The sequence below is a fragment of the Euwallacea similis genome, chromosome 2 (assembly GCF_039881205.1).
Source record: "Euwallacea similis isolate ESF13 chromosome 2, ESF131.1, whole genome shotgun sequence".
NCBI classification, from domain to species: Eukaryota; Metazoa; Arthropoda; class Insecta; order Coleoptera; family Curculionidae; genus Euwallacea; species Euwallacea similis.
Genome location: NC_089610.1, coordinates 5,704,036 through 5,725,270, shown reverse-complemented (window position 1 = coordinate 5,725,270; position 21,235 = coordinate 5,704,036). Strand labels below are relative to the sequence as shown.

The 21,235-nt window shown below is 36.7% G+C and overlaps 3 protein-coding genes across 11 annotated transcripts in view; 1 reads left to right on the top strand and 2 right to left on the bottom strand.

Annotated features, from left to right (window-relative positions):
* Window positions 1-135: 135 nt before the first annotated feature.
* Mpc1 (mitochondrial pyruvate carrier) lies at window positions 136-2,745 on the top strand. Of its 2 annotated transcripts, XR_010753081.1 has the most exons (4): window positions 136-718; window positions 776-876; window positions 1,374-1,675; window positions 1,743-2,745. XR_010753081.1 is itself a non-coding variant. In XM_066405283.1 (3 exons), exons 1-3 carry the CDS (start codon window positions 639-641, stop codon window positions 1,556-1,558), a joined length of 366 nt encoding a protein of 121 aa, XP_066261380.1. In that variant the 5' UTR covers window positions 136-638; the 3' UTR covers window positions 1,559-2,745. The 2 variants fall into 2 exon arrangements, 1 of the variants encoding a protein (XP_066261380.1); XM_066405283.1 differs by having other exon boundaries at window positions 1,374-2,745.
* A 443-nt stretch (window positions 2,746-3,188) lies between these two features.
* Window positions 3,189-7,624, bottom strand: LOC136419330 (glucose dehydrogenase [FAD, quinone]-like). The gene is made up of 7 exons (XM_066405571.1): window positions 7,240-7,624; window positions 5,643-5,855; window positions 5,098-5,360; window positions 4,591-5,027; window positions 4,338-4,538; window positions 3,844-4,189; window positions 3,189-3,788 (listed from the first exon to the last, which is right to left on the bottom strand). The coding sequence occupies exons 1-7, from the start codon at window positions 7,601-7,603 to the stop codon at window positions 3,519-3,521; spliced, it is 2,094 nt and encodes a 697-aa protein (XP_066261668.1). The 5' UTR covers window positions 7,604-7,624; the 3' UTR covers window positions 3,189-3,518.
* Window positions 7,625-10,699: 3,075 nt separating this feature from the next.
* The window catches only part of Syp (Syncrip), a 35,000-nt gene continuing 24,464 nt past the window's right edge, over window positions 10,700-21,235 (bottom strand). For 5 of the 8 annotated variants that reach the window (XM_066405625.1, XM_066405626.1, XM_066405630.1 and 2 more), the window contains exons 11-13: window positions 18,258-18,445; window positions 13,338-13,503; window positions 10,700-12,352 (exon numbers count right to left, since the gene is read on the bottom strand). In XM_066405625.1, the coding sequence (XP_066261722.1) occupies window positions 12,195-12,352; window positions 13,338-13,503; window positions 18,258-18,445 (512 nt within the window). In that variant the 3' untranslated portion in view covers window positions 10,700-12,194. The remainder of the gene's footprint in view (window positions 12,353-13,337; window positions 13,504-18,257; window positions 18,446-21,235) is intronic. The other 3 variants (XM_066405627.1, XM_066405632.1, XM_066405631.1) reach the window with 3 other exon arrangements.

The following is a 21,235-nucleotide window of genomic DNA, read 5'->3' as shown; positions in this document are numbered from 1 at the left end:
ATACCTTCCGTGTATCGATATATTTATTGGATATATATGAATGTATCGACATATAACATCGACACTTCGTCTAGTGTTATCCAACACTACTAGGAAGTAAGGTTGTCCTTCTTCAATCCATAGCTGTTCCCCCCACCGTTACGTAACTCACACGTCTGTCTCTTACATTTTTTTACTCTGCAATTTTGCTGTTTGTTTATTATTTGCTCTGGTTTGCAATTTGCTTTTTTTATGTAGCTTGTGCGTTCACCTTTAAAATAAGAATGCATAAACATAGGCGCCAAACAAGAAACGCTTATTAAGCTAAATCAAATAAGTTATCACGGTTCTGTCAAATGCTCATAAACAAATTGCAATCGAACCTAGCGCAGCAAAATATTCATGTGACAACCCATGCAGGGAGCAGTAATGCAATGCTGTTGGAGTAGGTACCACATGCTGTACAAATGCTATTCGATTCAAATTCAAATGATAACGAATTACATTTCAAGCCAAACAAAACGTAGTTTCGATCCGTACCCCAAGCAGAAAGCATTCACTGCTGCCCAAAATTATCTAAAAAAAATCTAACCTCGCTTTAATTGGAGGAGAGCAGTTTCTAACGTTTTCGTGAGTAGAGTAGAAATTTAAACAGCGCAATGGGTTCCAAAGTCAATAACCTGGGGAAGAAGTTCATTGAACAATTAAAATCCAAAGAATTCAGGGACTATTTGATGAGGTAAGTGGAACGAATTTCATTTGATTCGTTGCACGTTTGAAGGTCAAATTCGTTTAGCACGCATTTCTGGGGCCCCGTGGCTAACTGGGGAATTCCTATAGCGGCTATAGCAGACTTCAAAAAGGACCCAAAGTTTATCAGTGGGAAGATGACAGTGGGTAAGTGCCCCTTTTTTTGGGGAGGGACATGTGAAACAATTTTACTGTTTACACATTATTACATAACTCCTAACAATTAAATTATAAATAGACTAAGAGGAATAAACAGAGAGTGGTTTGATAACAATTAAATAACAGTTAGGAAAGGGCAAAAGTAAGTGCCAGGAAACTAATAATAAATTTACTCGCAGAATCTACAATTTCTCTCTATCTATGCGAGCCATCTCCCTTTTCCTCATGTCCAGGAGATATTCATGCAAAAACTGTCAATGTTAAGTTTCCATGAACTATCACTTTGCCTTGAAACTGTCAGTGGCCACATAAGGCTTGTCAATTGCATTGGAAACTAATGGTAACACAGGTATTTCCAAGATATTCTTATTCCAAATCACGCAAGGAAAAGAAAATTGTAGATCTTGTCAAGATTTCTGACAATAACCTGATTTCAAATGCATCCCCATTCTTGGGCTGATTACTGATCGTCCATTATCTATCAGCTTTATGTCTCTATTCCGCCATGTTCATGAGATTCGCCTGGAAGGTGCAGCCAAGGAACATGCTGTTATTTGCTTGCCATTTTACCAACGAAGGTGCGCAACTAGTACAACTTACCAGATTCATTGAACACAACTATCTAACTAAAGAAAAACGACCAGAAGTTGCAGCAGTACAAACTGCCTAATTTGATCAAATTAAAAGAGATGGGTTGAAGGAGGTGGGTGACGGCTGTTAAATCTAACTAGGAAATTTGGGGTAGCTGAACTACATTTCAAATAGGAAATTGTGGTAGGCATAGTGGGTAAGTGAGTGCTGAGCAGGCTCGGTGCAAAAAAATTCACTTGGTTTGAGTTATTTTAGCCTTTTAGCCATAAAGTTTACTTATAAGAAAGGGCTTCAGCTCAATTACAGCCCTATTACTTGAGAAATTATAATGATATTACTGTCTGAAGGTATACATGTTAGGATTGATTACTCTGGGGTAACAGTGCAATTACTGTTACTTATAAGTTGCTTGTGCGTCAAATGATCTGATAAGTAAAACATTAAAAATATACACGTAAATATTATAATTTTGCTCCTCTTGGTTATATTACTGTTACGTCCGTCAGTTTAACGATTCTTCACATTGAGTTGATAAGAGAGCTTTGTTATCAGTTCATTATTGCACATAGCTCTTGACTTCATATTTAATTAACTTGGACTTTTGTTGCCATATAAAGTGGGATTCTAGTGGATACACACAAATATTATATTTTATTATTATTATTGTTATGACGGATATTTTGTGATTTTTATTATTTATAAGCTTCCATTGCGGTGAGGGGTTCTTGGCTATTTCTTTTGAAATCCAGGAATGGAGAAATGGTAACAGCATATTTACAATACTTCCTCTTTTATGTGCCAACATCTTTATTGCTCAGCATGCTATCGTGCTATTAATCTTTAATTTCCAAACAATAGCGCGTTCTATTGCCAGTTAATATTAACGGTAAACAATCCCGGAATAATAATACAATATAGCAATATTACAAACGTGCACCTACTCAGAATTTTTGATTATTAATATGGCACTGTTATTTTTGATCACCTGTTATACGTATTTACATTTTTAGCTCTATACCACGTGTGTGTTAATCTTACGCTTATTTTGAGATTAGGTACGTAGGTATCTGAAATTTGACTGTACAAAATCATTCTGCTCAAATATACATGTGTACACTAAAGATTTTTTCCGACTGATAGACACTCCATTGTTACTAGTGCCTGTTGTAATATCAGTTCTTGCAATCACTCTTTCTAGTAGTAAATTAAACATCTGAATAGAGATAGGACACAAATTCTGTTAACAAATATAATATATTTTAGTTACAGCAGTGGTCTCATTACCTCAAGGTTAGTTTGATACGATTGACAGATGGCGGATTCGGGCATTCGCATTAGGGAGCACTGAGGTCGGCAATTGGGTCGATTTACCGGCGCAGTAGCCGAGTGCTCTGGTCTTTCTCGCTGGGTTTAAGCTTTGGTAAAGGCTGTTGTAATGCTCAAACGGACTTTTACCAAATAGAAAAAATTACCTATTCGCTATTCTTCAATTTGTTTATTAGGAAAAGGAACCCAGTGAGTTAGAAATTCTGTAGAACGGCGAAAAAATAATGCTTCATTACGTTTCGGGAACTTCCTATATTAAATCTACATATAAAATTTGCACAGTACAAAAATAGTCCATATAAACTAATTAATGAACCTTAATGAATTAATCAAACCACCAATATATGTATTGTTTGTGAACGGTCATATAAGGAAGTGCACCTGCCAATCGAAGTAGAACTATTTCTGTTTCGCAACGTAAAGAAATTGATTTTTGATCATTAGCACATAGGTGTCCACTAACAGTTTTGGTATGCTTCTAACAGAAAAATGGCTTTAGTTAAGAATGAGAATAAATAATATTATTAGTCTACTTTTGCTTAAAATTTGCTTCAGCTAGGAACAAATCATTTGTAAACACATTTAATTTTTACAGTCGTGAAACACTCCTATTTGGAGAGTTATCTCGGCTTTCCATTGCTCTCGTACACTGGCCCAGGCTATAGGTAACTTTGAGATATCCCATCAGTCTGTTTTTTTTTTTAATATAAAAATCATTTCTTGTAATAATCATCCGCGTGGTTCAAAGAAGGATGCTCCTCGTAACTGGAAAACGAATACGACGAATGTTCCTTCTTGATCATGTCTGCAGCTTTCTCGGCTATCATCACGACCGCAGCGTTCGGATGACCAGAGACGTGATCTGGTATTATACCCGCATCCACTACCCGTAATCCGTGGATACCATGCACCTTGAGTTCATGATTTACAACTGCCGTTCGAGGATCAGGCCCCATCGAAGTGGTTGCAATAGGATGGAAAAGCTGGAAGAAGCGATAAAAGGTCAAGATAAGAAGCTAAGATGTGCTGAATACTTACAGTGGTGGCAATACTCCTTAAAGCACAGTACCACCAAGGTTTCGTGAGCTTTTCGTACTTATAGTCACAATTCGGAAAAGGTATGACCAACAGCTCGGCGTGCAGATTCTTGAAGGCATAAGTGTTGTTGAGTGACAAAGCTGCCAAGACTCCCAAGTACATGTTTTCAATGTCTCTGCCTTCGGGATCGGAGAAGTAGTTGGTGTCAATCAGAGGATAATCTCTGGGGTCTTTGGATTGCAGGGTAACGGTTCCTCGGGAATAGGGATGCAAGAGTTCGATGTTCACGCAAAAGTCAGTCAGGCCGTTTAGGGCTCTGAATGCGTTGATATGAGCGTCGTCAAAACTAGAAAAAAGTTGATTATGCCTTTAAAAATTATGCAGATGTAAAAACGAGGCATCTTCAATCTTCAAAGTGTGTTACGCGTTAGTGCATCTTCAAACGCAATTTACCACTTCTGATCAAGCATCTCTATATTGAACTTGCCCCTTACCCGAATATATAGGCCAGATCTGACGTAACTAAAGGAGGACCGAAGAAGAATAGCTCTATTTCCGGTCTACTGTCTTCAGGCCCTTCAAAATTGAAGAAACTAATAGCTGTTTGTCCAAGATTGGGAGTAAAAGGCCTTTCGTTTTCAGTCCATGCCTTGGTTATTTCCAATACGCTCATATCATAGAATTTCTTATCAGTTCTTAAAAAAAAAACCGGTAAGTTTACATAATTTTTATCGCATATCTACTTACCTGTAAAACACACCCGGGAAGAAAAGATGATCTTGCAAATTTCTCCCCACAGGCAAATCCTCAATGACTTCAATGTCGTGCTTGTAGAGCTCTTCAGCAGGCCCTATTCCGGACAACATTAGAATCTGAGGGGAGTTAATGGATCCTGCAGAGACAATCACTTCTTTTCTGGCAGTGGCATAGCAAGTTTTTCCGTCCTTTACATATTCGACCCCATAAGCCCTTTTATTCTTAATGAGTATCTTTGTAACTAGAGATCTAGTGCTTATGACCAAGTTTTTACGCTTCCTGGCTGGGTCTATGAAAGCGTGGTAAGTGCTGGCTCGCACGTTTCTGTCCAGGAAAATCTGCAAATTGCTGACTCCATCTTGATCAGCTCCATTATAGTCCACTAATCTCTTGCCTATTTCCTGATGGCCTCTGATAAGCGCCTCGGACTAAATTTAATAAGTAATTTTACTAATCATTTCCTAATCAATTTCGGCTTAAAAATAATAAATTACTCACAAGAAAAGGTATTTCTTGGGGTACTCCAATTCTTTGCGGTCCGTTGAACCCATGGTATTCTCTGTCGATGTTGTCGGTAAAGGTGGCATGTTCAGGTTTTCGAAAGTATTGCAAGATATCGTCGTAGCCCCATCCAGGATTGCCCATAGCTTCCCAAATGTCGAAGTCTTCTTTGTTACCTCGAACGTACATTCCAAAATTGATGACGCTACTTCCTCCCAAGACATGACCTCTTGGATAGAAACAGCGGTCATCTCTAGAACCTTAAAGACCTCAATTAATGACATAATGGTGAGTGCAGTTCTACTACTGGCGGAGTCGCGTTTTTCTAGGCCTAAAATTTAACTTGAAAATGTTTTTTGAGACGTTTCGTACGATACTATTTCCTCACCAATTAGCCTGAATTTCACACTACATCAACATTAATTTTTAATTTAATTTATACGGGGTCGAAATGAAGGTACGTAGCGACAATCCATTTTCGAACATAACTGAGCATTTCTCAAATCCATCCAGAATATTATCGGTTAATGGTCGTTCCTTACCCAAACAACCATATCGTTGCCTCGTAGTGTTGTAGCCCCAATTCAACCCTGAGTGATGGAGGTACACACTTATGCCCAACATGTTGGATAAAGTTGGAGATTCTTCACCCGCCTCTATGGCCAACACTTTATAGTGTTCTTCCGTCAGTCGGTTGGCCAATACGCCGCCTGCAGTTCCTGTTCCGGCAATGATGAAGTCAAATTCCTCATTTCCTATTAAAAAACATTCAATTAACCGTTACTCAAATAAGTTTAGTGGTAATTCAACGCACATTTTTCTAATGTCAAGTTAAATTCTTGTTTTACTTCTTAAATTCGTTATCATTTTTTACCAACATCGAGCGTATTTCCAATTAAATAGTATTTTTGAAGCATTAATAGTTTCCTTTTACTAACTGCGAAATCAAGGTTTTAGCTGTTACTATTGCGATAATAGGTCTCCACACTAGTAGGCAATAATGAAATGTGATTTAAAAACGTATTTAAGTCTGTTTATAAAGCCCAATTTTAAGTAATGGTATGTATTTAGAATAGTGCAGACTTTCTTTTGGCCACCAAAGAGGGGGTTGGTTAAAAACGCCCAATAGGTTCGTCAATTAGGTGCCCCTCATGTGAAGAAAACTTGGTTGAATACCAATAATTTGCTTTGTCCACAACATTAGTTTCTCATTTCTTTATAATTAATAACCCTTTTCCTGTTTTTACCCAGTTGTCCCCTCCAGAAACCGTCGCCAAGCATTACTTCGAGTGGAAACCTGAATTAACCTGGACTAGCCTGAACTAACCTGAATTGAGCTTACAACAGTTCCGATTTTTTTAGTAGAAAATGATCTTGTAAATGGCCCGACCTAAACTTCGAGAGAATTTCAAGGATTAGGACACCTGGTAAAGTTTAAATCCAGCTACTTTCTATCTTACGTGAGGCAATGTCTCATCGTATTTGCCCTTTTCGATTCTACTTTTCATTTTTGCCATACTTAATGAGAACCATGAGATTCCATTCAATCGTTCGTTCAGTTATTAATCTTAAATATTATGTGTAATATTACATGTTATGCATAGTTTAACAGTAAGCACTCACCTTCTAAATGCACTATTTGTGTGCTAACAAATACTCCTACTGCAAACAGTGTCATAATCATAATGCACTTGAAAACCTAATTACACAGATGGCTTATGAGGTTTTGTTTGCAATAAGCGGCAAAGGCAATTATTTCAATTTAAATGTGCAGGAAGAGAAAATTTTACTATTTTTCTTAACAAATATATGAGAAAATCGGTAAATCCTTCTTGGAAAAACGAATGGTATCAGGTTTTCTCATATGGATCTCTGTTGGTTCGCCAACGGTCCCTGAGGTAACTGATTCTTTTTTAAGATGTGACCTTAGTCGAAATCATATTGGAGCTTTGGGCTCCCACATGATTTCAGCGCAACATTTGTGTAACCGTTCAATGAATCATTGAGACTCATCCTTCTTCCATCAAAAAGTTCTTGATTTGCAAACACATTTTGTGACAATTTTTCTTAGACGTTTCTGAACAAAAATACCAAAAAAGCTCTCTTGGGCCTGAACCACAACTGATCCGTGAAATTTACCTTCGTGACACGGATCCACTGTTGCATGCCTCCGATGATAAAACCGATCATTACTTTGAAACACTTGGTAGTTCCTATATCGTCCCATCACATACTCAATCTGCTCAGTCAGTGATTGGTAATCAAACAGCTCAGGAGCAAAAACACTGGGCAAATATAAGCCAGACTCATTCCGATTGTGATGGTCTTGATGGTGATGATCGTGATGGTGATAGTGATCGCTCACTTGCTGTACATGCTTCTGTTTCGGAATATATTCTGCGTGTTTGCCGAAGAAACTGCCGAAATTGCCGAACCAATTCGCGTGTGAGTGCCCAATCGCGATAGATAAAAGTACGAACGCTATGGAACTTAATAGGCCCATTTTCGCTTGAGAACTAGTCAATCAATGCCCAATGTTTTTTCTTTTATATTGGCCGGTCGGTGATTTTTCGCTGGTTCCGGTTGACCTCTGTACTATTTAGCGGTAATAAGAAGTAAGAGACTCGACATTTCCTTGTGGGGGTTGTTGGACTACTTCGAATTGGTTATTTATTATTATTTAACCAATATTCGAATTTTCAATAATTAAGAGAGATTTATTTGGTGTTGCATTTGATTGTGGTACCGCTCAATTTAACTTGCGTCACATTAGAATTTTTAATGAGGATGTTGGAAGATGTTAGTTCATTGCGATGTGCAGGTGCTTATCAGGAATTGGTATAACGTAACCATAAGTCAATGTCGCGTATGTTTTGATGGGTTTTTAGTCGATTAGAGAGAAATGTAATACCTAAAAAATTACAGAATTCCTTTAAAACTTACAAAAAGAGCAACCTTATATCACTTTTCGAGCTTCTAGGCTGTAACTCAGAGGCATTCCTCATTCTCCTCTAGAAGAACGCCTCGGAGAATGATTCAAAGAAATCATTTCGCTGAGATCTAGGCCAGGTTGTGACATCTCTTTGAATTTTTCCAAAATACGCAGCTGCCTTGATCCTCATTTTCGTGGTTTTGAAAGTGTCCTAATGAAAATGCATTAAACTGCATTTAAACACCACGAGAACGTGCTTCTCTAGTAGCTATTTGCTATTCTCAGTTAGAATTCCGGTTAGAATATCCAAATTTACCAAAGAGGCTTTAGAAACAAAACACTAACGCTTCAGTTAACGGTATTGATGGCGTTTCGGCGTTGTTTTGCATTTCGCTCACGGAAAATATCAAAATTCGGGTGAAAATGTGGAAAACATTTGGAAAAGTTTGTGTGGAGTTGAAGGGTAATTTCATAGAAACATAATAAGTGTCGTACGAGATTGTGCCTGGCTGGAAACAGGTAAAAATCGCAGTTTGAAAATTCTGTTTAGTTTGACAAAGCCGGCAATATTCTTTTGTTTGCGTTCGAGTCTCCGAAGTTGCGCGACGGCCGAGCGGCAAATCTCGACGAAGTTTACAATTAGCCGAATTTAACTAAAAGTTTTACGACGCAAACTCAGTGATGGACATGTGACTATCCTTCAAAACGAAAATAACTATCTTCACATTAAACACAGTTTGAGGTAAAGATCTAATTTGTGTGGAATACTCTGAAATTCATCTTCTCACTCACTGAGTTATGGTTTTATGAATCATCATTCCACAAGGTTGATTTCAGGTAAGTGATTGATCATTGCATCTAACTAAATCTCTCTCTTATTTTTATAATTTCAGTTTCTATGTTGGTGGTTACTCTATGCAGTATCTGATAGTATTTGTTTTTTTTTTTTATCCGAGGTTGATCTTTCGTATCCCTGTTTGTTGAAGAAAAGACCACACATGGGTTTTATTATGTAAAATATATGGACATTTTTTAATTTCATGCATCCTTGATAAGGGTTAACTGATAACGATTGAAAGAAGTCCATATAAATACAGAATTGGTTGATTTTTTATCTTGATCAACGTTTTAAAAAATCCCAAGCAGTTAACTGATTAAATAACGAATTAAACTCGGTACCTAAGGTTATAATGATTTATTAGAAAACGAATTTTCTATAATACATAAATTATATAATTTCGTGATTTTTGAGGCAAATTAACTGCGGCATTGTGAAATACTGTCTATCTGTAAGAGCATTTTCCTTAACCCTGACAAAATCAACCTTGATTGTTTTAGATTATTCAGGAATTTCGCAAAACATGCGGTTTACTAATTTTTTAAATTTCGATAGCAATAATAGGTTCAGTTTATATAAATCATCGGCAATTTGTCAATTGGGCATACGCTAACAGTACTTTAGAGCATCACTGAGTTTTTATATGTACCATCATCCAGAGCAAAACCAGACTTTTCAAGATATCCTAGATACTTTTTTGGGAGAACATTTCCCTTTTTGTTTGCTTTCGTCTCTTTTATAATGATAGACACATATTTCAGTTTTTACGGCAATTTTAGATACAGGTTTTTTTTTGTCATTAGTTAAGTGAAAAAAACGAGAATAAAATTAGGAAAACTCAGGCATAAAACTGGACCGGTATTGTTAATTTATACTAAGGCAGTGTCAGAATCCAAAACCTCCGTAAAAGAAAATAAAATCTGAACAGATTATACGTGATAGGAATTTTATATTACTTAGTTTCGAATAATTATTGTTTTCGGTTCAATAAACTGTTAATAAGTTACTTATTACTAAATAATATGCTTTTCAGAAATTCTCAAGATCTTTTATGAGTGAGGAGTTCCTTTAAGAGAAAAACTTAAATTTCCCAACAAATTTATACATGAAGACGATATGATCTATTTTCGCCACACCAATTATAATTTAGTTAAAACAATTAGCAATAATTAAAACAGACGTTTTATTCTTGGGCAAGTTGTAATTAGAAAAGCGCATGGTTTAATGAAGTAAGATTTGCGGATGTAAATATACAAGCACAGGAAATGAAATATTGTCGAGGTCGCGGAGGTCTATATACGTTAAACAGGTTTTTTAAAGAGTTTTGCTAAGTCCCCATATTTTAATTTTATATATTTGGATATTTCTGATGTTGTTATGTTTCGGATAGAAGTTTTTCCATATTAGCCTCTATTTTTCTTGACGTCCTAAGTTTCTAATTAAGAAAAGGGGTGAGATAGGGAAGTTGTTGATTACGTTCTTGTGAGTCATGACAAGAAACTCAAAAAATGATTCAGTTATGCAACAATTTCTATGATTAAATATAATGGATCAAATAAGAAATACTTTTTCATTTATCTTGGATTAATCACTGTAAATGTTCAATGTGTAGGTAAATGACTATTTGAAAAAGAAAGTAATAAGTTCAGTCAACCAGTAAAGGTCGTTTTGCAGCTTATACATTTTTCCTGATTGACTTTGAAAGGGAAAGAAATTTGCAATTCAGCAGAAGTATGAGTAATTCCAGATATGAGCTTCACTTGAAAGTTTTTGGGTTTAAGAGGAATCAGAGGCAGGTAATGAGAGAAAAATGAAACATTCAATAGAAATTGTAATACACATACAACTGTTTATTGAGACATCATAGTAAATCATCAGTCATCTTGTCAATGTTATTATTGATAGACGTTATTGAATAACAATGCCGTGCACCGCTGACTTCCACTAAAATTATCAAGAAATTAAAAATACCGGACGTCACAAAAAATCGCCCAACGTGTTTTTGCCACAGTAGTATGCATCATTGTGTATCATGTAGTCAAAATTGCAAAAAAAAATGAAAATTAGTGTTACTATTACAGGCGTACAATTCTATTACAATAGTCAATGAACGAAACCATTATTCTTAGCTACATCACACTAAAAACAAAATTATTAAATAGAAGTAATAAACATGAAAATGGGGAAGATGCCGGGACATTGGATACAAGCTATAACATATGAAAAATACAAACCAAAATTAATTATTAAAGTTAAAATAAAATAGTAACTAAAATTTCAATACAAGTTTTTGCTGTGATATTTTGCGTAATTCCGAGCAACGTTTTGAGTTGTCCTAAAAAGTTCACGGGAGGGGGTTTTCTATATAAACGGGTGTAATTTGTGAAAATTTGAGGGGGAGAAACAGAAGTATGTCATTCGACTCCTTACTAACAACTGCTAAACATACAATCATCACAATGCAAAAATGCATCACCAGGATAAAATATATATTTATACATAGTTAAAAAAATCACACTCGTATCCAGTTAAAAAACAACTCGAGTGTCATTCCCGCTAATTTCAAATCTTGTTATTGGTGCCTTGCTCTGCTAACCTACGCCATAACCATCAACGAACCGAACAATAAAATTTTACTAACATTTTTTATAAATAATCTAAACGTAAATAAAGGTTGAACAACATAAATCAGCAGATCGCCTACATGATGCCGTTTTTTTGTGATCCCAAATAAAAAACCAAGACTTAACTTTATGAAGCACCACGCAGGCGTCTTACGAGCAACAAGGCAAATTTAGTAAAGAAAAAACAAGCGCCAAGAGAGTCTTGGACCATAACGCAAAGTTCGCAATGAGCGATCCAAAAATAAAACATAAATCAACTCATTTAATTTAATATTAGGCAACTAAACACGTTACATAATCAATTTAGAACCGAAACGTAACACAATTTCGAAAACATAATAAATGTTAGGAATGCACAAAAGGCAAATTTCAAATGAAAACGTTATCATCCTATTACTTAAATAGCAGATTTGGGGACACTGCGACTTTTGGTAGCCTGGAATTGAAACAGTAGACCGAATCGGATCGAAAAATATTAACACTGAACCGCGCTTTAAATACATATTTTCGGCTTCATGCAAAAAACGCACCAAAATAACAATGCGGACCAGATCTTTTGAACAAATTTACAAATTAAAAACAGAAACACGAATCGCCACGAAACGGTCTTACCGAGTCGCGAGAGGGCGCGCGCCAGGACACTCTCATCCACCTCACTCGCACTCACGTTCGTCCGCCATATGCACGCTGCGCGCGCCCTCTAACTCCAGGCCCCGTACGAATCTTGATACCACTGGTCGCCGTTCAGGGGCTGCTGCGCTAGGGGCTGACCGCCCCAACCGCCCTGTCCCCCGCTTTGGAAGCGCCGCTTCGTTTCCCCTTGATTTTGATGACCCCCGTCGAACTTCCGTTTACCTGCTAAAGAAGAATTAGTACTTGCAGAAGAAGGTTTTTTTGTAGAAATTTAGTGACCCCACAACCAGGGGGAAGCTCTAAGCATACATGCTCTTTGATTATCTCCATTGCCCTCAACCTTGTCGGTGCAATGAATAACAATATACAACTAATCTGAATTTTCCAAATTTCTAAACCATATTTAATTATAAAATTTCCCTATTTTAACCGGTTTCGTAATTTTTTAAACAACCGGGGTTTCCATGATTAGAATCGAAAAATGGCCATTTGGTGTACAGGGAGTCAAAAAAGTGATACATTTTAACAATTAAAAAATCTTAAAGTATTTCACATTTTTTAAATATAACAATTTCAAATTATGAGGTTCTTTAAATTAAAATGAATATTTTGTTGGAAAGTTGGTTGTGGGGCCTTACAAAAAAACCAAAATAAACTACACGTAGGAACATACATGCTACATTCCTACAAAAACAGTACTTCGGTGGAAAAAACTCAACTAGGAATGGGTACTTGTATGGGGGAAACTACCCAACGGCAAACAAGCCACTGGAAAAAGGACAAAGGGAATTAGGGAAGGCTTATTTTTACAAATACGAGGCCGAATAACAAGGCCGTGGTGATTCAATTGCGAATTGCGGACAGTGAATCACGTTTATAGCTATAAAATTGGGTTTTATCTGGGATTAAGATTTTGTCAATCGGAAAAGTACTGAAATTGATTCAACGTTTTTGCAATTCTCTGGTTGATTTCCGCTTCTGCATGCGCACTGTGTAGAGCATTTTAAACTATTTTGGCCAGTTCATTTATCATTCTTTCTCAATGGGAAAGACACAAACCGGTTAAATATTGAAAAAATAATAAAACATCATTTTCACGAGTGAACAAACAAATTCGGAATTGATAAAAACGAGAATAAGATTATCCGTAATTCGCGAGTGTATCAACCTGGTTTTTGACATTTGCTGAGGTTGGAATCAGGGAACTTACCTTGTAAACTTGCCCCCTTGCCTCGGACCGCTCCACGAGCGGCCGGGCGCGCCGCCCCACGGGCCACGCCCGCGCCCCGTACCCCCCGGCCCACCAATGCCGCCCCACGGGCCGGTGGCCCACCGGCTCCCCGGCCACGTACCGCCGCCCCACGCCCACGGCCAGCCTATAGATAAAATTGATTTAAGTCAGTGATCTTATACATTCATTTATTCGAATGAAATAAACTCATAAATCACACCCATCCTAGGATAAACTTAATCAGAAAAATGTTAGTTGAGAGTTCTGTTTGTTTGTTGCCACAATGTGTCCGCCTTGCTTGTAAGGGCCCTTACGTATTATACAGTAACAACCTAAAGTCAATCCCCCCCCTAACTTTGCCCTTATTGAAAATTTTTTTAGAAATTTGGAAATAACATCTCGGAGACATACAACTGTAGTCTATCTGTAGAGTCAGTGGGGGTTGGGTCTTGACTGTAGATTCGGGTACAAGAGAACCATCTCAAACATAACTAACTAGAGGAAGTTTTAACTGACCTACTACTCGGTTCGAAATGAATTCGACAATATAGCCTGTTTTTTTGCACTTGACAAGATATGACAATATTAGTTATCCAAAAAAAGTGTATCAAGTGTCACAGACAAATAGGTCGCTAAAACCATTTCGATCAGTCGTTACAAAATGTCACTATAAATCAATGACAGTAAAACAGTTGGTCATTTTTTTTTGTGTTGCTTCACATGTGTTATTTAGAGTTTACTCAAAATTATAAAAATAAAAAATATATTAAACAGTGGTGGGTTCTACCTCACCAAAGCTTAACTCATCTTAACAGTATAAATATTCCAGAATTTTAAGCAAGTTTTGAAATTTTTCTCTTCTCCTTAAAAGCAAGGTGACTTCAATAAGATCTTTAATCCATAATCCTTTCTACCATACAAGCATTTGGTAAGGAAAATTGGGAATTTCAATTACTACTTACGTTTAAAAAATATCTCAAAGTTGGAAACTGAAAAGTTTATTCCGGAAATTACCTTTCTCCTGAGGGTTTCTAGTATTTAATATCAAAACCTACAATCTAATTACGATTATTCCATTATTATCATGAGTAGCAAAAACCAAATTTGAACTTAACTATTTGTTTTACAAGGCAAAAAAGTGGTAAAATATAATTTTTCTCCGATTGATAAAATCAATGACTGAATAAAAAAGTGAGAATGATGTAAATTTTAGTAGCAAAGTGTCACGTTGAATGCCTGGGTAGTGAGTGTTACTTGATAACTTGTTTTGTGTTAAGGTAACCTTTTTTTCAATTGGAAGAAAATCAATTTTTGAAACGTAAGAAGCATTAAAATGGGTTGGATCAAATGAGAAGGAAAAACATAAGAAACCTCAATTCGTTAAATTTTTGATCATACTTACAAAATCCGAAACGCTGCTAAACTTGGGCAAACTAATGTAACATTCTGGCACGTATCTATTTTAGGGCCAAATTCTTAATGAGTTCTTAACTTTAACTACAAGCTAATTTCCACAGCAATATTGAAATAGAGCCAGGTTGACTAAATTTTTTATTTCTACGGAAACTAGTTTGACGTTGAAGTTAACAGCACGTTAAGAATTTGGACTTTAAGGAGATATATGGGTGAGTGGTAGAAAGGATTTCAACAAATCTGAAAGTTGTGTCTTTAGAGAAGTAATCCGAGTCCCGTGTAAGAATTCTCATCATTGCCCTAATAATTATACGAAATACAGACATTTTTTTATGAATTTACTTTTGATAATTTAGAGATGGGTGTACCCTAAAGCACAAATATTAAGAAAGCTTTTCACTACAACATGTATATTAAGATGACAAAAAGTAAGTCAACTAAACAACTTTCTTTTGGTGCTGTCTCCCTAAAGAGAAACCAAAAGGGTTATCCAAAAACTGAATCGAGATAAATAAATAAAATATAAACAGAGCCTGGCAAAAAAATAAATGCGACATGTGTATCGAAAAGCCCATCACGTTACTGGCTTTAAATAAAGACACAAACAAAGCAAAGCATAAAGCGTGAAGCAAAGCATACTAAAAGCAACTAATTAAATAAGCAAAGGAATTGAGGAAAACAAAAAAGCATATGGAACCAAATAAAGCGGCCCAACAAATTATAAGACATAATTTGGGTTGTCGGTCGATCCTGAAAAGTTTTACCTCTTAAAGGTTTCCCAGGATCGCTCGAAACAAAACTAAAAGAAATTCAAAAGAAAAAAATGTGAACTGCAGCGCGCAAGTTTTAAACACTCGCTTCGAAGCAACCTAAAAATGGGTAATTTTCTTTTAAACTAATAACTCAATTTTTGACAGCTTGTGGTTAATAAACCATTGAGTAATTGAGGTAAATATAAACCTAAACCTGGACAGACATACATAGGCAAGTGCAAGATTTCATTATTAAAAAATCAATTTCAGCCCGCCAGTTTTCAATGGATTTTTTAATTTTCAACGGGGAACACTAAAGATTCATTTGAAATTCCTTCAAAGGGCGAATTGCAAACGTGAGAAAGCATTTAAGTTTAACACAACCAGCAATTAAATTTGACATAAAATGCCATTTGAGGTTACGATTTATTAGTCGCTTTCTTCAGATTGGTTACGTTTTCAACGCTGTCAAAATGGCAATTACTCAAAATTTCTCGTAGTTGTCTGATTCTATGGGCACTAACCGTGTAAGATCGATAAAAGATGAGGAAGTAAGTAGAAACCACCGGCAGACGTCACAAAGGTGTTGTGACATTTCTTTCATTTAACATTCATGGCAAAATTGTGACGTTGCCACTAGCTTTCTGTACTGTATTGGGAACTCCAAAAATGAATGCACCTTCTGATGGGCAGAATGCGAAGCTAAGGAAGCGATAATAGTCTCATTAAATTTAATATATGATGTTACGAACTGATACTCGCTTTCCTGGATTTATTTACGTTTTGCAGCGCCCTCCTCGAAGTGTTAGTTCCCAATAACTTCATCTCTTTCGATAAGGCCTCCGTCTGTTTATTGACCTTTCTTATTATCGTTTTGACAGCGTCTTGGAATGCTTTGTGCTGGTTTGCAATAGACAGACATCTGTCATTTCGATACATTCATGAATAAAATCACAACAAATGAATGTATGTCAGATAGGCTAAGGTGTACATTTCCTAAAGCTGGATAAAACTGTTATTAGTACGGTATCACCAGGGATCAAAAATTGGAGTATCAACCACACAAAACATAATCGGTGCAGGATGTTAGTGTAGATCGGCGTGGCTGGTCCCAATTTTTTTTTTTGGATAACCCTACAAAGATAGCCGTGCTACACCAGGCCGAAAACAGCGAATGAATTGCAGCTTTAGTGATGCAACCAATCCTCGAAATCAAGTGTAACACTGCCTTAAGAGCAACATCATATCTGAGCCAGCTCGTGATCAGCTGGCTGGCAGGTCCTTGCAAATTTTGACTAGGTGCAATTTTTGGGATTAGAATTTTGATTTTGGTTTACACTTTTCCCGGCCGTCAGTGACAAATTTTGAAGTTGACTCAGATATGATGGCGTTTGACGGTGGCGGGTGATCGACTATGTGGCGCTAGCTTAGCGAGAGATCTCATTCTTCACATCTCACTCAGTCTCACTTGTACTCGATCGCTTTAGTTCAGCCATGCCAAAGCCATACGAAACAACATCATAGATAGAGAGAATGCTGTGATTATTAGTTACATAAAAAGTAAGAGGCGAAAACGGGTCCCAAAACAGCCGCGTTAGTTCACAAGATGCTAGTCGATTCACCGTCACAATCAAAAACCTCGTATATGCATTAATTTCAGCGATTTGCAAAGTTTTACGGTTAAGCAAGAGACGTAACAGCTAGGTTAGTGAAAGAATTAATTAGGACCACAGGGTTTTAATAAGCAAACTACTAGCTAGGGGGCCTGGTAAATTGGTGAACAATGCTTTGAGCTTTCCTTTCACATAGTTGAGTCATCCTTGAGGTGTGGAACCGATCTTAAGCCAATTTAATATGAAACGCAAATAACAAATTGGATCCAATCATAGCTTGATAAATTAGCTTGCTCTACCTTTTTGCAAGTCCCATCAGCCATGACAGATATAGTTTAGGGCCAGTTACACAATTTAAACTAAAGCTATGACAAACTGCCGCAAAAAAATTATAGAATGATGGGGAGAAACATATCGAGTTTATGGATCGATTGAACGTATTTGAGAGAATCTTGTTGTAAATGCCTTTACAGGGCACTCAATTTTCCGAATTGGGATGGAAACATTCTAACGATGTTGTAGTAATGCACATCTATGGCATTATACTAAGAATTAACATGAACTTTTCCCAGTTTTAACGTCGTTCAAACAAGGAATACTGCTACTTGAGGTAATGTTAGTAAGGTAGAGTAATTTAGACCTTTTCCAAGTAAAAACGTGTGTTTTGAAAATAACTGATCCGACCAGAAGGTCGAATGTGTATTATACCCATTCACAGAAGAAACATCTCTTCAAAGCTATTACTATCCTTGTGTTATTCACCAACGACGAATTACTAAGCTCAAACATTGTTCACCTATTAACGCCATAGTCAGAAGACAGCAATGTACACAGCAAATTTGGCGTTATATTTCAGTAGAACACGAACACGTGATTAATATCATTCAATCTACAACAGATACCTTTGCAAATCGCTTACTTAAATTTTGATCAATCGAACCAGCGACCTACCAAACCACCCTCCATCGAGCTTCTGATGCTCAACGTATCACTTATGATGCGCTGAGCATTACAGACAGTGAAAAAGGGAGTTTTGAAGGTGCTGGCTCGTTAAGCCTAAAACCAAAAAAATTAAAAAAATTAAGAAAATAATCGAGAGAGAGAAAAATATGGCCACCCACCGGCTGAGCTGGCGGTCGGCCCTGAGAGGCGCGAGTGCGCCCCTGCAACGCAGGTGGCGCTGAGGCTCCTGGCGCGGGCTGCTGGTAGTCATAATAACTATAATCCTCGTATCGGTAATAGTCATCATAATAAGGATCGCTGTAGCCGCCTCGGTAATCCAGATAACCGTAATAGTCATAATCGTAATCTACAAAAAGAGACAACATGCTACTCGTCAGTATTACATCGTAAATGGTCGAGCCCTTTGATCGCTGTGTAATGGAAACCACGTCGGGGATGTAATACTATTAAGTAGCTAAAAACGCCCACTTAGCCAACTGAACAATATTAACTAAGCGACAACAGGAATTTAGAGACATCATGTCTTACGTCGGGCCTATTTCTAATTAATCAAACTGTTCATTCGATACAGTGAGCATGCCGGGAAAAGTCCATAAATGTCTAAACTGTCCAAAATAACATAGAAAAACACTACCGAAACAATGTTTTAAAGAGCCAATCATTGCCTGTTGATTCTACCAACTAAATTCTATACATTACCAAACAAACTAATATCGTGACTATGTTCTGTGGATATGCCTTGGTAGTATTACCTATAGTTCATTCCAGGAAACTAGGAATTTCAAGTTTTTACGTATCGCTTTTCCGTTTTCCAGTTATTTGCAAAAGTTACGAATGCAAATTAAAGACGATCTTTTCGCAGACCTTGAAGCAATTGCCTTGCGCAATAAAAGTATGACTTCAATTTCCACATTTGCACATCGACAATCCAAAGACGATCCAAAGACGAACCTAACTAAATGTGCTTTGCTCTAAAATTTCAATAATTATAGATAAATTTTTGAAGTTCTTCCTATTGCGATCTTCCCAGGACGACTATCATTAATACTAGCCAGAACTTCCACAGAACGAAATCAACACTCAAAATGAATGTTACTCTTAAGTCGTAATAAAAAAATGATCAAATCAACGATCGTTCCCTGCACCACAGCTCTGTACGATAGGGATGTTGTGAGGAGAAATCGGGAACAAACGACTTACCTGTGCGCATCCTAAAACGGCAAGCTCATCTCAATGTTAATGAAAATCGACACGGCAAGTTTAGATCTATCGTATACGGGATGTTGTGGAAAGGGGATTAAGAGACATATAAAAATGCATGCAAGTTAAAACAGTCGAAGGTCGCGTGCAATATGCTGATTACGATTGCCCTTTTGCCTCTTGCGGTGCCCCGGCTGTAAATTGTTATTTCAAAAATGTAGAAATATTACATCGACATAAATTACGTGCCAATTTCTCATGACAAAACTTTGCCCTAGATTATCACCCCACAAATGCATCTTTAGGGTCTGAATCGCCACCCTTCGCTGTAAATACACGTGTATGGTCAATCTTACTCCAAACTATAGATTTCCTCCCTTTTAATGGGAACTCTTGTGCAAAGTTCGTCTGTCCTTAAAGCAGCAACTTTTTTTTGCACTCGTACGATCAAAAGGTTTCCAGCGAAGGGTCGGTTCCCACGACTCAAAACAGGTTTCGTATTATTCGATTTTTTTGATTCACGGTAATTTGTTATCTACTCTAACCCGTTCTGTTGGGGACACGCTCTTTATTAGATTTCTATAAAGTTGTATAGCAACAATCGAATCGCGGTGCGAATAGATTTCTATGCATTTTTTCCTGGAATAGATGATCCGAGTTCAAAGGTTTCGTCTTAACGCGTTGAGATTTTTTTTAAAAGTTACTCTGAAAGATGCATTTGGGGCATTAGAACTGGCAAAATTAGTGGTTGCTTGGAGTCGGTATTTTCAGGCTAAGATTATCTCATTTGAATTACGCGATGTAGGTTAACCTGCATCAAGATTTCGGATCAGAATAATGACATACATTTATCACTGTGCAATACAGAAAAGGTGAGTAACTCAAGCTTGGAAAGATACAAATCTTTCCGGTTGAAATCGATATTTGGTGTCGTTATTTCAACGTACGATTCAACACTACAACGCGCATCTTGCCTTTGTATAACACCCCTGTATAGACTCTTAAGGACAAACCTACTTTTTATAATTGTTACTTTGGTTTTATATGATAAAAATTTCATGAAACGTCAATTTGCTGATGAACAAAATGTTTTGCTATACAAACATGTTTTAACCAACTCTTTATCTCTTAGAGTTTCTGACATACGGGTGTAGACCGAAACATCAGATGTCATCATAGAAAAATCAACAATAAAATAATTAAAATTCCGCATGTGTTGTGTTAAAATGAGATAATCTGGCCAGGAAAGATACCGGCATCCTAAGAATTAAGGAGACCTACGGACGAAAATTACGTCTTGAAGTAATTAATTACAGGGTGAGACTCCCTCCTCTTAAAGAAAATTTCGGATGATGGAAGTATGCCTTTTGCCATCTATTGCAAACCATTATTCGAACACTTTAAACAAACAGTTTTCATTTAGTAATCAATATAATTTAAATTACAACAAACAAAGCCCTCATTTAGATAAGGTATCCGGGAATAAGGCGCAAAATTTGAAAAAGCAATTCTTTCAATGGAGATAAGAAAGTCTTGTGGAAAATAATTTCCAAAATACATCATAAAGGCACTGGATACTATTAAAACTGCTATGATGGAGTTATTTTTACTACAAACAGTGATTTATCATTAGTTTTTAAAGTTAAAGATGGCTTCATTACTAATCAAGGCAAAACTAACCATCATTTCCCTCCAATAAGAATTTTAGTTTCTTATTTTATTTTTAAATTCTAAAATTCAACATTAATTTAAAACCACAAATCCTCAAACTAGGATTTGAAATTGGAGAATTTCGAAATTGTTCCAACAAAAGGATTAGTCTCACCCTGTAAAGGCGCAGTTTTAAGGGAAGTGTATCAGCCTATTTTCTTGATGTTAGGCACACAAACACACACATGGAACCAATTTGCATAATATTTTTCAAACATTTTAAGAA